General features: G+C 43.7%; 1 protein-coding gene across 1 annotated transcript in view; it reads right to left on the reverse strand.

Moving 5' to 3' along the window:
- The window catches only part of CYP7B1 (cytochrome P450 family 7 subfamily B member 1), a 107578-nt gene extending 93982 nt beyond the window's left edge, over window positions 1-13596 (reverse strand). Inside the window, exon 1 of the mRNA XM_082233887.1 lies at window positions 13344-13596. Within this exon, the coding sequence (XP_082090013.1) occupies window positions 13344-13441 (98 nt within the window). The 5' untranslated portion in view covers window positions 13442-13596. The remainder of the gene's footprint in view (window positions 1-13343) is intronic.
- Between the last annotated feature and the right edge of the window lie 2566 nt (window positions 13597-16162).

Here is a 16162-nt window from a genome sequence, read left to right on the forward strand (position 1 = left end):
GAATATGTCATGACACACAGTTTGGAAAGCTCTGACTTGAAGCATAGAGAAAAAGATTGGTTCCACACACTCACAGATCTGGTCCCAAGGAAGAATATCCACTGACAGTATGACTGCAACTAGTGTTAAACCCGTTCAAAGAGAATATTATCCTGCATAGGCACTGATGATGATGATGATGATAATTTATTTGCACCCTGCCCATCTGGCTGAGTTTCCCCAGCCACTCTGGGCAGCTTCCAACAAAGTTTAAAAATACATTAAAATGTCACACATTAAAAACTTCCCTGAACAGGGCTGCTTTCAGATGTCTTCTGAATGTCAGGTAGTTGTTTATCTCTTTGACATCTGATGGGAGGCCGTTCCATAGGGTGGGTGCCACTACCGAGAAGGCCCTCTGCCTGGTTCCCTGTAGCTTTGCTTCTCTCAGTGAGGGAACCGCCAGAAGACCCTCGGAGATGGACCTCAGTCTGAGGGAATTCACCGAAGACAATTTCTTGTTGAAACTCGTATTGAACCTGGCTCTTGCTCTTAACCCATTCACTTCTGTTTTAACCTCACTAAGATTTCAATTAAAATTAATGTTCACCTCAGAAAGAATTGGTGCTTAGAGCCAACATATCTTGCCCAGGAGAATAAGACAAATTTGTCTAAGCTCAAGTATTTCAGCAAGACAGCCTTCTTCAGACTAAGCACTCACCAAGGAAGAAGTAAATTATACATGGAGCTGGGATTAAAAAAGACAATCAAAAGAGGAGGAGGAGTGTTAATAAATCTGCCCTCTGATGAGGATATTCTATTAGAAAATCATTTGTAAGTATATTAACCTGTAAAAACAAATTGCTGATGGGTTCATGGGTTGAATGAAAATATTATGGAGGCCATTAAATACTGAAGAGAATGAACAGGGCACACACCTTCCAGAGAGCAGAGTCAAAATTATTATTATATATATTTCTGCCACCACCAGTATCAGCAGTGTTCAGAAGACTGTACTAGCATCAATAGGTTTTTATATAACTCATGTCAGACTTTCAACATAGAGGGCAACCTGAACTTGAGTATTTCTACGTGCTTCCATATCTAAATAAATATAAAAATACAAATGAAAGTCTTAAAATAAGAATAAAATTATTTATACCAAACCTTACCCTACAAGAAGCTCAGAGAGAAGCCGAAGTGCCCCATGATGTACATTTGGGCCAAATGCCGGCTCTCAGACTAAGCCAACCAGTGAACTTCGTGGTTGACTGGGGATTGAAAGCTAGATTTCCCTGGTCCTATTTTGACTAACCACTATACCTCACTGCCTTGTTTTAATTTCACAGGAAAGTAAGAACATACAGCCTACCTATCATGCTAGCTGCAGGAAATAACAAGGGCCCTTCTCCCAAACAACTTTGTGAAGCATGAGAAGTGGCCATGGACAATTTGGCAACATCTCATGCAAGCATGCCTTCTCCTGATTAGCCACAAAAATATATAGGAAGCCTAGTAGACTCAGTGTCAGGCTCTGTAACTTCATCAGATCATAAACCATCCCTGTAGTTTGTGGGTCTGGGCCTAATGCATCTGAGACAAGAAGGAAATTTTGGGGCACCTCACTGATTGACACTTTGTGGGTTTCCCCTCTCTCCCCTGGGACCTGAGACTGGGAAGAACAGGCTAATTTCTTTGTCACAACTTGTACCTTGTTTTGGAATAAAAATGCACCACTGACAAAAATGAGTAATTACGGAAGAGTGACAAGACTAGTAGAGCACACAGGATACATCAAGACAGAGATTATTATTTTCCTTTGCAAAGAAATTTCATTATAATACGGCTTGTAAATGCATTTACTTTGCATTTTTAGGGAGGAAGAAATGTGTTTAAGGAAATCATGAGACACAGGATGTCCTCTTGGACAAACCTTTGCTGCTCCAAAATGCACACAAGTGCTAAAAATAATGCAAAAAGCCCACAAGCATTTGGTCAAGAATCATCACCCTTCTTGAACCGACTGCTAGTTTCCTGTGTTCCCAGAATATTTTTATCAACTGGCATACAGCTCTGTACCATATGGCATGGCACACTAACGAGTAAAGAACTTGATTTAAATATACAGGGAAATAAAAATAAATGTTATACCTATACAGGCGCAAATAAAGCTACACATTCATAGGCCCCAAAGCTCTTCTTGCAGGGAGAATGTTGGGTTATTCCAAAATAAAACAAAAGCAATGCAAATCTGTGGCACCTTACGAGGTGTCACCACTAAATATAACAGTCATTTTAATCACTATTTAAAGCTTCTTTCTCCTATCACCATAGTTATGTATGGATTGGTACATGTTCCTTAGGAGGAAAAGAAAAAGCAATGGAGGTTTCAGCTTGGGGTTCTAAAAAGCAGTGACCCAAGATTTAGTTTCTGTCAACCACTATCTCAGGTTATATTTTGTGACTGGAAAAGCTGGGTTAAATATTACCTTGTATTATTTGTTAGTTAAAACATTTGTACACTACCCTTCAATCCAGTGAAAATAACACATAATGTATAGCATAAAATATAACATTTTAGCGTTTTGCCTTGCTAAATATTGTGAGCCACAAGGGATAGATTTGGTGCTTAGAGCCAACATATCTTGCCCACAAGGCAGGGGATGGATATTTCAGTCTTCAAGACAGTAGAGAACGCATTAACCATCTTACTCCCTGCCTTGTAAGAATAAGATAAATTCAGAGAATCTAGAAAAGCCACATGCACAAAAATGCAGGCTAACTTGATGTTAGCACAGAGGAATTTTAAATGTATATTTTGTTTCCAATAGATGGTCTAAATGGTGAGCATCTCAAAAACGTGGTTCCAAAACATGGTCAGCATGTTTTAAAAGGTGCTTATCATAGACTCTAGTATGCCAGCATACCAGGGGACGCAGACTGCTGTCATATCAAGATGGCAAGAGTATGAAGAAAAAGAAGATTTTGGATTTGATATCCCGCCTTTCACTCCCTTTAAGGAGTCTCAAAGCGGCTAACATTCTCCTTTCCCTTCCTCCCCCACAACAAACACTCTGTGAGGTGAGTGGGGCTGAGAGACTTCAAAGAAGTGTGACTGGCCCAAGGTCACCCAGCAGCTGCATGTGGAGGAGCGGAGACACAAACCCGGTCCCTCAGATTACAAGACTACCGCTCTTAACCACTACACCACACCAGTGATGCTTAAATTTGACACTGACCACATGGTTTATGTGTGGTGACATCATGCCTATAGAGGGCAAAAGACCTCTTTAGGAAGACCAAGACCGCCAGGGTTTAAACCAGGACTCAAAGCCTTTGGAATTTACCCTTTCATGGATTAATAGTGCATTGTTATAAAAAGTGATCATCCTATCAACTCGCTTTCCAGAAGCATTTTACAGGTCAAAACCTGAACCTACAATTCATAATTAAAAAAGGATCTATTACAAACAATCCCACAGAAAATTGAATTCCTGGATTTGAATTCATAAGTACAAGTTAGTACTGCAAATCAACATTTCCCACCTTCGCCGCATTAAGCAGTTGGTCCCTTACCTTTCCCACCCCGACCTGGCCACAGTGCTCCATGCGGCAGTCACCTCCAGGCTTGACTACTGTAATTCGCTCTACGCGGGGCTGCCCTTGAAGCTGACCCAGAAACTCCAGCGGGTGCAGAATGCTGCAGCGAGACTCTTCACGTGGTCTCGCCATGGGAGCATATTCACCCAGTGATTCTCCAGCTGCACTGACTCCCGGTGGAGTACAGGGTTAGATTTAAGGTGCTGGTTTTGACCTTTAAAGCCCTTCATGGCCTAGGACCCTCGTACCTACGGGACCGCCTCTCCTGGTACGTCCCACAGAGGACCTTAAGGTCCATAAATAGCAACACCCTAGAGGTCCCGGGCCCTAAGGAAGACAGATTAGCCTCAACCAGAGCCAGGGCCTTTTCAACACTGGCTCTGGCCTGGTGGAACGCTCTGTCTCATGAGACCAGGGCCCTGCAGGATCTGATTTCTTGTTGTTCCACCTGGCCTTCAGCTTGGAATCAATTTGATTCCCTCCCCCTCTTCTTTTTTCCTTTCTCCTCCTGTGGATTTGAGTTTCCATTGAAATGAGGCTGTATTTTAATGTTTTAATCTTGTTTTTAAGTTGTATTTCAATGAATTTGTTTTTATATCGGGTGTTAGCTGCCCTGAGCCCAGTCTTGGCTGGGGAGGGCAGGATATAAAAAAAAAATTAAAAAAAGAAGAGGAAGAAAGAAACAGCACTCTTCTCAGTTTTGATTTGTGCAAGCACAAAAGCATAGAATCCTAGATGTCAGCCAAGTAGTTTATTTAAATGTGAATTATTTTTATAGCTACTATTAAAAGCAAAATGGCAAGAGACATTTGTTTTCCTGCCATAAAAATAGGGTACCTTGAAAGATTCCTTAAAAAAAAATACAAAAAAAGTCCAGAGAGAGAAAGAGCCAGAGAACAGGTTGAATGGGAGATTCCCTGAAACTCAGCAGAAGAAAAACAATGAAGTCAGCTATGGACATGGATATGGCACTTCAAAGAACATTGCCCAACAGCATGATTGTTTGCTACTCTATATGTGGTGTTTATAATTATATATATTGCAACATAATTAACCTACTTAGCATTAAGATTATAAAAGGTGTGGACAATATGTTATTAGAGAAGGAAGAAATTACAACTGGCATCGATTTCTAGATATAAATCACCTACCTTGTAGTTGTCAGTAGACATTAAAGCAAGCCACAATAGAAATATTTCTTAAATACATACTTTAATTAAATCATGGTAATATATGTGATCAGATTTGAGAAACATGTCTCAAGATGTTTACAAGCCCTTGGAGATGTTCTAATAATCCTACCAAAAATATCCCTTTTCCCAAATAATGGGTTATTTGGGGACGCCGTTTTGTCCCCCAGAAATTCCAAGTGGGTGCATCAGGGATGGGAGCCTGTGGCCATCCAGAAGCTGCTGAACTACAACTTCCATCATCCCAGACCATTGGCCATGCTGGCTGGGAGTGATGGGAGTTGTGGTACAACACTATTTGGGGGGCTTCGGGTTCTCCACTGTTTATATAAGCAGGGCTAATTCCATACATGCTAATCTTGTAGCAGTGTAACAGACTATGAAATATACTTTAACGTAACATTTCATGGGTCAGAACTCATTTTGTCAGTTGAATGAAAAGGCAGGTTCATTCAGAAGAGAGCTGGAGGAGAACTTGACTGGCTGTATAGGAGAAACTATGAAGATGTCATTTAGCCCCCTGATTAAAGTGGGGGGGGAGAGATGGAGAGAGAACTGTTTTGTTAAAGAGGTTTGAGGCAGAGATTCTGTGTGAATAACACTTTTCAAGTCGTCCCTCAAACTTCTAGTACACAATTACCCTGCAGTCCACTGTGGGTTAAACCACAGAGCCTAGGACTTGCTGATTAGAAGGTCAGCAGTTCGCATCCCCGTGACGGGGCGAGCTCCTGTTGCTCAGTCCCTGCTCCTGCCAACCTAGCAGTTTGAAAGCACGTCAAAGTGCAAGTAGATAAATAGGTACCTCCGGTGGGAAGGTAAACGGCGTTTCCGTGTGCTGCTCTGGTTTGCCAGAAGCTGCTTAGTCACGCTGGCCACATGACCCAGAAGCTGTACACCAGCTCCCTCGGCCAATAAAGCGAGATGAGCGCCGCAGCCCCAAAGTCGGTCACGACTGGACCTAATGGTCAGGGGTCCTTTTACCTTTACATCCAAGTGTCACTGAATATGTCTGCCTACATTAGCCACATTCTATTACAGCCCAGAGCACTCAGGATCCTTATTTAAATTTACTGAATATTTATACCTCACTTTTCTATGAAGACAATAATCAAAGCAGGTTACAATACACAAAACTTAACAAAGGAAAGCAAAACATTAAATATTAAGGGACCATCAACAGTAAATCAGCATGTCTGAAACAGTATCTGCCTCTATTAGTAGAACTCTAAACCAGGGGCCACCAACCAAGTATCTGCAGGTGCCATGATGCCTATGAAGGCTTCCTTGGAGAAATGCCCCAAACTCTGAGCTTCCATTTGTTTTTGTGGGGTTTTTTTGGGGGGGGGGGTTAAGTCTCCCAGAACAAATATTATGGGGCAAAGGATGCAGGCACCTTCTATGTGATTTCTGTGAAGTGAGAGAGGTGTGGCTATTTTCCCCCTGGTACTGAGGAATGTTCTTTGCTATTAGGCAGCAACAGCATCAGTGGGTGGTGTGGGGAGGTAGGTGTGATCTCCATAATCAAGACCAGCAGGGCATAGGTAACTTCTTGTGAATAAGGCTGTCAGGGCTGTTTATTTCTCTCATTTTGTGTTATGCTATGCTCCCCATAGGGATGAGGGTGGCGCTGTGGGTTAAACCACAGAGCCTAGGACGAAAGCCCGTCAAAGTGCAAATAGATAAATAGGTACCACTCCGGCGGGAAGGTAAACAGCATTTCCGTGTGCTGCTGTGGTTCGCCAGAAGCGGCTTAGTCATGCTGGCCACATGACCCGGAAGCTGTACGCCGGCTCCCTCGGCCAATAAAGTGAGATGAGCGCCGCAACCCCAGAGTCAGCCACAACTGGACCTAATGGTCAGGGGTCCCTTCACCTTTTTTATACTCCCCATGGTTCTTCCCCCTTCATGGCACCCATTTTCCTTTACTGGCTACCCCAACCTTCTTCTGACATTTAAAATGAGCTAGTCCAAACAGGTTGGCAACCCATCGTCTATCAAAGCAGATTAAGAATTTGTGGGCTTCCTACAGGAATCTGGTTGGGCACTGTGAGAAGTGGATGCTAGATTAGATGGGTCTTGGGCCTGATCTGACGTGGCTCTTCTTATATTCTTAGCAGGGGGGGAAATGATGGTTGGCTGGACCTATGTGGATAGTCAATGTGTTGCTTTCCATTTGTTGGACTCCAATTCTCATTGGTCCCTAGCAATGCCTCTAACAGTGTGCCTCTAAGGGTCGCCAGCACCACATCCATGGACACTATGATGGCTTTGAGGACTTCCTTACTGCCAGCAAAGTCTCTGAGCATTCCCCTCACTGCCTCCTTTTTTCTTCCTTGGAAAGCGTGTAAAGCTGAAGGAGAAAGTTGAAAGAATGCTACTCAATCCCACTTCCTTTTTCAGTCTAATTGTTTTAAGGGTCAGACCAGTTGAACAGAGGGAAGAGTGACCAGGAAAAGGGGGCAGGGTGGAGTAGGAAGGAAAAGAGAGTGATCTTGGAGAAATAATAATAATAATAATAATAATAATAATAATAATAATAATAATTTATACCCCGCCCATCTGGCTGGGTTTCTCACACCACTCTGGGTGGCTTCCAACAAAATATTAAAAATACAACAAAACATCAAACATTAAAAACTTCACTAAACAGGGCTGCCTTCAGATGTCTTCTAAAAGTCAGATAGTTGTTTATTTCCTTGACATCTGATGGGAGGGAGTAATGAGAGTCTGGGAGTGGCAAAGGGAAGAAAGTGAGAGAGATTTGCATGTGTATGTACGCACACAAACTGGATTCAGTTAAATGAATTATCTTGAAGTTGTGTAGTTTTCACACACAAGCACACACATACATAGCCCAACTAACATTGAGCAAACATTTAAAAATTACTGATTTGGTACTCTTTAGTGTTGCCATGCAGCAAAAATATGGGTTCTTATGGATCATCAGGTCACCTCTTGACCCACAAATGTGTTCTGTGGCTTTTTGTGTATGGTTTTCTTGCCATCGTGTGTAAAAATCATGAATGTATGCCTTTTCTTAGTCTTTTAGTGGTGCTGGCAAGTTCTGCGATTTTTACTGTGCAATCTACCAATGTATAGTTTAATTTGATGGTATTCTTTTGGGTAGGGGATGGCTCTGTGTAAAATCATGCAAATTCAAGAGGATCCATTTTATTTCTCCTGGATCTCACTTCTCCCCATGCTTCATAAAATACTTAAATCATTTTTGTGTGCACATATGCATATACACTGTCTGGGTGGGGAGGGAAGAACCAGAGGTGGTGGTGCCCTCTCTCAAAATTCCAGCTGTGCCCTTTGGCTGAAAAATGTTGGAGGCCCCTTCTCTAGGTGGATGTTCCTACCAAAATCTAATCTCTCGAGCATAAACGACCTAGCATGAAAAGCAATAAGCTACTGAATGAGAATGATCATGAAAAAGGCAATAAGTAGTGTACATTACTATGGCATGGCAACGAAAATAGAGTGTTTTCAATGCTACACTCTCTTCTGCCGTTAACATTTTATAACCTAGTAAAACCTTCTTGCTATTTTCCTTTCAATTAAAAACATCTAACATCCTTTTAGGTATAGAATTAGTCATTTGCCATTCACATCCTTCCTCTAAATGGGCCATTTGAGCCTCTGAAGATATTAAAAGACACAATTTGAAAGGTAAAAATGGCAGAAGCGTTCTTGGCTCAAAAGTAATACCAATAGCCCAGACGCTCTCCAAAGACTGCAAAAATATACAAACAGGATTTCCAAATGTGTGCACTAAACCAGAATGAGGCAATAGTTTATCTAACTCACTCTAATACATCCTGAAACAATTATATATTCATAGATGGATTTTTTTAAAAAAAATTAGAGTCCCTGGCATGTGCAAAACAGAAAAAACTAAGCAGAAAACATGGCAATCTCCCTTTAAGAATAAGACCATAAACAGAACATCCGCAACATATTTGTTGGATAAATGCTCATAGTTGAGAACACAGAACGGTGTTTTCACTGAGCTGGTACACAACTCTACAATCTCAAAAATACAGTGTTATGTTTTTGGTTCCAAGCTTTATAGCCAAAGCTATTGAGGCAATGAGATCTATGAATAAAGTTGGAGGGGTTGCAGTATTCCTACCTATGGTAGGATTCTGATGTTCTTCAAGAGCCACCATCAGTGATGTCAAAAAGTACTTCTTCACACAAAGAGGAGTAGACAAATTCAGAGAGGCTATCAATGGCCACAAACCATATATTTACATTTGCTATTCTGGCAATAAAAATGAAGGCATAAAAATGAAAAGACAGAAGGCTACATCTTTCCATGCTTTCTGAGACTGGATCAAAGCAGAAGAACTATCATATATGGATACAGACACAGATGTTTTACATAAGTGGAGTTCGACTTTTGGCTCATTTGGTTTAAAAGAGATGTTAGTAGACCTATAATTTGTCACGAAGAAGGAAATGGTGTTCTAGGGCAGGAATGGGGAAACTCTTGCGGTTGGATGTCACCAGCTCCAGAGATCATAGCTAATAGCAGGGATGAGAGGAGCTACAGTCCAATGACATCTGAAGGACCACAGAATCCCTGCCTTTGTTTTAGAAATATAGCTTAGTTCAGGGAAATGGTTTCCTGTAGAATAATGTTAGGTAATTATTATCTGGAAGCAAACTTACACAACATTGTTCTTCATATGGCAAACATTACTGGTACATTTAATCTCTAGCCTGTGTGCTAGGATTCCCTATAAACAGGAGCATTTATACAAGCACTTCAAAACTGCATGGTAAAAACACCAAAGCAAGTGAACATGAAAATATGCACATACTCTTATTTATTTCAGTGCAGATTTGTGTGTGTGTGTTGTACAACAGCCACATAATGAGGGAACAAGAAGACTTCTCCAAAGAATGGGCTAGTTTATAGGTTTTAGCAAAGTTTCACCTCTCACCATGCCCACTTTCAATTACTCTGGTGCCACCACTGTTTCCAACTAAACACTGAGTTTTGTGAGGTGTGGCATTGTATCTTGGAAGGTCCCCACCCTAAGGAGATCCAAGAGGCCCACTCTGTGATCCCGTATAACACCAACTGATAATTTCTGATTTCTGCCAACCTTCCATAAAGAAAGCATAAACATAAAACTGCCTAAAGGTATGATTCAAAATAATAATAAAAAACTGAAAGGCCAAAACCTGTGAGTCCTCAATGCACCATCCCACTCCCTCAAAGGCCTGGGCAAAGATGCACATCTTTACTTCAGTTTACATATTGCATTTTAATCAAAAGGCTATGTATCTACAGACACAGCAGATGCAGACTCACGCCATTAAATAAGACTTTGCCATGTAAGAGTAACACCTCCTTCTTCTGCTCTTCCTGCTCAGGCTGAGAGGGCAAGTGGCACAAGGCGAGTGGAAGCTACAAGAAACAACCTCTGCTACCTCCCTTCTTGCTCTCAGAGGTGCGGAGGTAAAGATTGAGCCTGCCACAACAACCACCCAGAAAGTATGTGAGCGAGAGAAGGCAATAGCTATTCCTGCAGTCCCACCACTTCTTGTTCTCTCTCTCTCTGGGCCACGTAGAGAAAGAGAGCGAGCAACAGTTGTTGGGACTGCAGGAATAGCCATTGCCTTCTCTCACTCACATGCTTTCTGTGAGCCGTGGCTGTGGCAGGCTCAGTCTGTGGTGCTGCTGGAGACCACAATCCACCACATTTGCCTGCCCTGCCTCTCTCTGGATGGTGCAGCAAAGAAGGTTGCTCCCACAGGGCCAAATCCCCACCGCTACTCTGACCAGAGGGAGACAGAAGCAGCTGCTCATACAAGGAGCAAACCTCTCATCTTTTCTCATCCTCTGGGCAAGAGCACAGAGGAAGAAGCAGAGCCACCTCTGTAGCATGGAGATGTGGACATGGCCTATTCTCATTTGCCCACTCTGGGATGAATGCAGGGACAACTCTGGCTCCAATCCTTTCCCCTCTGCAGCCCCACAACAGAAGGTAACAAGCAGAGTCAAGTACGCTACCAGAAGCAAAACTTCCTTTAGAAAATGGAATGGGAACGAAAAGAAGCTAACACTGGCAAAAGAAATGCAGGCAGGCTTCCAGGGACAGGGAGTGGCATGTTGTGAAGATAGCATGGGGAATGCCCTCACACACTCACAGTAGCATGATAAAAGGCTGGCAGGTGGGCATGGGGGCGTGTGATAGCAGCAGGAGCAAAAACACAAGGAGGCAGGTGAGGCGAAAGAAAGGAGAGACAAGTAGCTAGGAGAAGGAGAACCTTTGCCCCAGGGAGAGACGAGAAAAACAAGGGCAACGCCTGTGAGAGGCAAGCCGAGGAAGTAGAGCAAAGTTATAAGTGCTGCTTATAATAAAAGGGATCCTGTGACCACACAGGCAGAACCTGGACTAAGGAACCATTCCGGGTACCCAAGGCTTCTCAGGGGGGTGAGGTGTTATAGGGAAGAAGAATCCTGACACAAACAATAATGAATGCTAATTAGGAATATGAAGAGCACATTGCTAAAATCATAAAAGCCCAAGCAAAAAAAAATATGCTTTAAATACATCAGCAATAGATTATCAGCTAGGAAGGGAGCTGGGCCTTTGGATGACAAGAGTCAAAGGTGTGATAGAGGAGGATAAGGAGAATGCAGAGAAGCATTTGTCAGGTTGCTGTGCCTGAACTAACTTTTGCAGAGAGGGAGTCTGAGGAACTGCAAAAAAAAAGTGGTGACAAGGAATGATGTTCTAGGCCTCATAGATGAATTGTTAAAGATAAAATAACCAAGAACACAGAAAACAAGCTTTGCCAATTTTACTTTCAAAAAGTAAAATTCCTGACACCCATGAAATTGTTCAGCTTTTTTGGGGGGAAACCTAAGCTTTTTGAACTGCTTTTTCCATTGTGTTGCCATATATCCAGGTTTTCCATGACATTTTGCCAGTTCAGCAAAATGACACCTTTTTTACACCCGAAAGCAAGGACACGTCAAGAATTTTCGTAATGTATAGCAAGCCTACCAAAGCACAGCCAAGATGGCTTCTGCAAGTCCTGCCTTACTATCTTGTAGAATGCTTTAATAATGTCAACAGGCATATAGCTAAGTGTGACTCAGTTGACACAGTGTATTAGAACTTCTGAAAAGCTTTTGACAAAATGTCTCATCAAAGATCCTGAGTAACCTTGGCAGTCATGGAATATGAGGAGAGGTCCTATTGTAGATCAGGAAGTAGTTAAGAAACAGGAAGCACAGAATAGAACCATATAGACAGTTCTCCCAATGAAGAGGTGTAGAAAGTGGAGTCCCACAAGTATTGGTAGACAAGTACCGGGATATGAATGATAAGGCCATCTGTGGCCACAATAGCTATGTTCTACCTCAGAGACAGTATGCATTTGAATGGCAGTTGCTGAGAATCACAAGTAGGGAGAGCACTGTAACACTGATGCCCTGTTTGTGGGATTCCCATGGGCATCCAATGATTGGTATTAGGACCTGTGTTTTATACCTTGTCCATAAATTATGTAGATTTCAAGGTGAACAGGGTGAGCAGTGAGGCAGCCAAGTTTGTTGGTGAAATTGTTCAGGATGATTAAAAGAAAAAATTAAAAGAAAAATTGAATTGCAATGTGCTCCAAAAGGATCTCTTCAACCCAGGTGAATGGACATGAAAATGGCAAATGCAATTCAATGTAAACAAATGCACGTGGTATCTGAACTGGTAGTGACTGACCAGGAACAAGATCATGGGGTCACAGCAGATAGACTGATGAAGAGGCCAATCCAGTGTGCAGCAGATGTGAAGAAGGCAAATTCCATGCTAGGAGTCATCAGGAAAGGAATTGAAATAAAAAGACCAGAGGAGGGGCACACAAGCAAGAGGCCCACTACAGCTTCACTTGGGGATGGGTGCTTATTTTGGGGTAGTTGCTTCTCATGCATCCACCAACTTTGTGGCAGCAACATTGCTGGCATCAAAATGCCAGGTTGCATTCACCCGCACTTCATCCAGTTTTGCCCTTTCATGGGGAAATCAGATATGTGAAAGAAAACCTGTTTGCAATGCCCCCTTTGCCCATTGAGCAACCGTCTGGAATGGCTCTCATTCACTCTCCCACGGCGGTGTGGCTCTGGGGATTTGTGGAAAGGTGAATGCTCGAGGGGCCACCCAAATCATGTTGCCAAGTCCCCAGAACCTACAACACTCCCTGGTAAAACCTGACGCCTCTCGTGTAGGAAACGTCCCAGAGAGATCGCCCCCGGTCGTTGCAGCAAACTCAAAATAAGAGAGAGTATGCATGTGTGGTGCCAGTTTAACAAGATAACAGCGTTAAGTGGATCTATAAATCTGCTAATCGTTACGGGACACAATCGCTCTCTTTCCCCCTTCGTTTTCTGCAAAGTTAACCTTGGTGCATCAGAGCCAACTTTGAAACGGGATCCAAGTTCCCCTTGACTCTGCCGGGTCTTCCAGTCCTGCAGGATCTCAACAACCCTGCTGCGATCTCCTGCAGCCAGCAGAGCGACGGCACTGCAGCCAGGCGATCTCTCTCCTCCTTTCTTACCTTTTCCGCCTGCAGAAAACACAGAGCGCCCAGAGCGCCAGAGCAGTAGCGAGCGCCAGGCCGTAGGTGCGAGGGGACAGCAGCTCGAGGAGGCCCATTTTGGGGGAGCTCGGCTCCTTCGACGTGCTTCTGTCGCTCTTCCCGCAGCAGAGACCTCCCTCTCTGCCAGCAAACTTCAGGCATCTCCCGCCAGGGAACTCCCGCTCCCGGTTCCCTCCCGCAGCGTTACAGGAAGTTTGGACAGCGACGGGGAAAAGAAAAAAACCGAGCAACAACGGCGTTCCGATTGGAAGGCGAGCGCAGTGGGGCGGCCCCAGGGAAAATCCCAGCCCCGCCCCACCGTCGAAGGAGAGCGACTGGAAGAGCCGCTTGGGAAGCGCGGAAGAGACGGGCAAAGACCCCGCGCGCCCGCCTCGCCCGCTCCCCGCGCGCTCCCTTCCCCAGGGAAGTTGGATCTCAGGGTCCGGCTTCCCATTGGAGGAGAGAAGGGAGGAAGCTGGGGGAGAGCTGGCCGCGAGGAGCGAAGGAGGATGATTATTATTCCACAGAAGCTGCTCCAGAAAGCAAAGAAGGCAGATCGTCGCCCTGATGTCTGGGGAAAGCGGCGGCCTGAGAAAGAATCAGTTTCTGGGTGTGTGTTTTTTACGGGATTTTGTTGAATCTCGCCTGTTGTATTCAGGCTCCGCAGCGCATCTGCTGATCTAGTAATTTATTTACCAGACTACTAACAGATCCTGACAGAGCTCCTAATCCAGACCTGCGATTGTTTTCAGCGCAAGGGAAAGGGAAGAGAGAAGGCTGGTATTCTGCGTCAATATAACACAATGCATCACTATTTGAAAGTAAAATAAGTTCCGTTCAGTGTAGCTGAAGTTGGATTTTAGTCTTACTGTTCACCACCACCACCACCCCACACACCAAAAGGACATCAGATAAGGCTCCAGACCTGAGCACTGGAAAGTAACTAATGTAACACCCCTCTTTTAAAAAGGAATCTTTATATTACAGGCTGCTCAGCTTAATGTCTGTCCCAGAAAACTGGTGGAAAGTAGGGGTACATATAAAATAACCAAGCATATAAAAGAAGTCTTTCTGAAGCAGAACCAGGACTGCTTCTGCAAGGGCAAGTCGTGTCTCACAAACTTCTTAAAGAGTTCGTTGAGAGTGTTAACAAGCAGGGCCGTCTTTCGGGAGGTGCAAAGGGTGTAGGGCACCCAGGCACCGAAATTCTGGGGTGTGTCAGGCACCCACCGCTGAAGCCGCCTAAGCTCTTAACTATCTACCTGTTATGAAATAATAAATAATTTTGATCAAGCTAGAAAAACAAAATACACATATACCTAGGTATTACCGAAATGTATACCTACTGTTTCACTAAAGGACTTTCGACTTTGTGCACCCATTTACCAAAGATGCACAGTGCCAGCAGCGGCACTTGTCATTCACAATGGTGGTGCTTGAATCAATGACAGCGCGTGTCATTCACAATGGCACCGTGCATGCAAAATTAACTTACATCAAAATATTATGTTACATATTGTACTGAGCTGCAATACGGCAGCGGGGTCAGCGGCACCTTTGACACGACTGATGTTCCTCCTAAGTAGGTGCCTAAACAATACTTATAAGTTTGTGTGGTGGTGTTGCATACTTAAGTACTGTCATACTTCAGGTTATAGATGCTTCAGGTTGCGGGTTTTCGGGTTACGGGCGCGCCAAAACCTGGAAGTACCGGAACAGGTTACAGTGGTACCTCAGGTTACATATGCTTCAGGTTACATACGCTTCAGGTTACAGACTCCGCTAACCCAGAAATAGTGCTTCAGGTTAAGAAATCATGCTCCGGCGGCACGGCAGCAGCAGGAGGCCCTATTAGCTAAAGTGGTGCTTCAGGTTAAGAACAGTTTCAGGTTAAGAACGGACCTCCGGAACAAATTAAGTACTTAACCCGAGGTACCACTGTACTTCTGGGTTTCGGTGCTCACGCATGCACAGAAGCGCTAAATCGCGCTTTGCGCATCCGCAGAAGTGCCAAATCTCAACCTGCACGTGCGCAGATGTGGCACTGCAGGTTGCGGATGCTGCGGGTTGCAAATGTGCCTCCCGTATGGATCACGTTCACAACCTGAGCGTCCACTACATAAGTGTATTGTAAATGAATGAGCAAATAAAAAAGTTTGTTTCTTTTTCCTCCCTTCTTTTGTAAACAAGAGATAAGGCGTAAGCGTGGTATCTGACATATGCATAATAAAAGTTAATTGGGGGACTAAATTAAATTTGGGGGCACTGGGCAGATCTTCGCACCCCAACAGCGCATATGCTAAAGACTGCGCTGTCAACAAGCATGTATATAAGAGGTGATCTGGCCGACATAGCATACTTGGACTTTCAAAAAGCTTTTAACAAGGTACAATTTGATATATCACTTAACATGAGTTCAGTGGAGTCTGAACTGGCAGGGACTGACCAGGAGCGAGACCTGGGGGTCATAGCAGAGAGTTCAGTAAACTTCTCAACCTCGTGTGCAGAAAGAGGGATAAAATCATTTCTCTGGCCACTTTCTCAATGCCTTGCATAATCTTATACTCATTTTTTCTCTAAACTAAAAAAAGTTCCAAAAGCTGCAACCTTTCCTCATGGAGGATTCACTTCAACTATTTGATCATTTTGGTTGCCCCTTTCTGAACCCTTTCCAGCTCTACAATGTCGTTTTAGAGTTGAAGTGACCAGAAGTATACACTGTATCCCAAACACCATGGCACTCCTATTTTCCCTTAGCATAGAAAGAGTCCATACTTTTGGTAAGTTGAAAAAGGTTT

Source organism: Podarcis vaucheri (assembly GCF_965113315.1).
Source record: "Podarcis vaucheri genome assembly, chromosome: 8".
NCBI lineage: Eukaryota > Metazoa > Chordata > Lepidosauria > Squamata > Lacertidae > Podarcis > Podarcis vaucheri.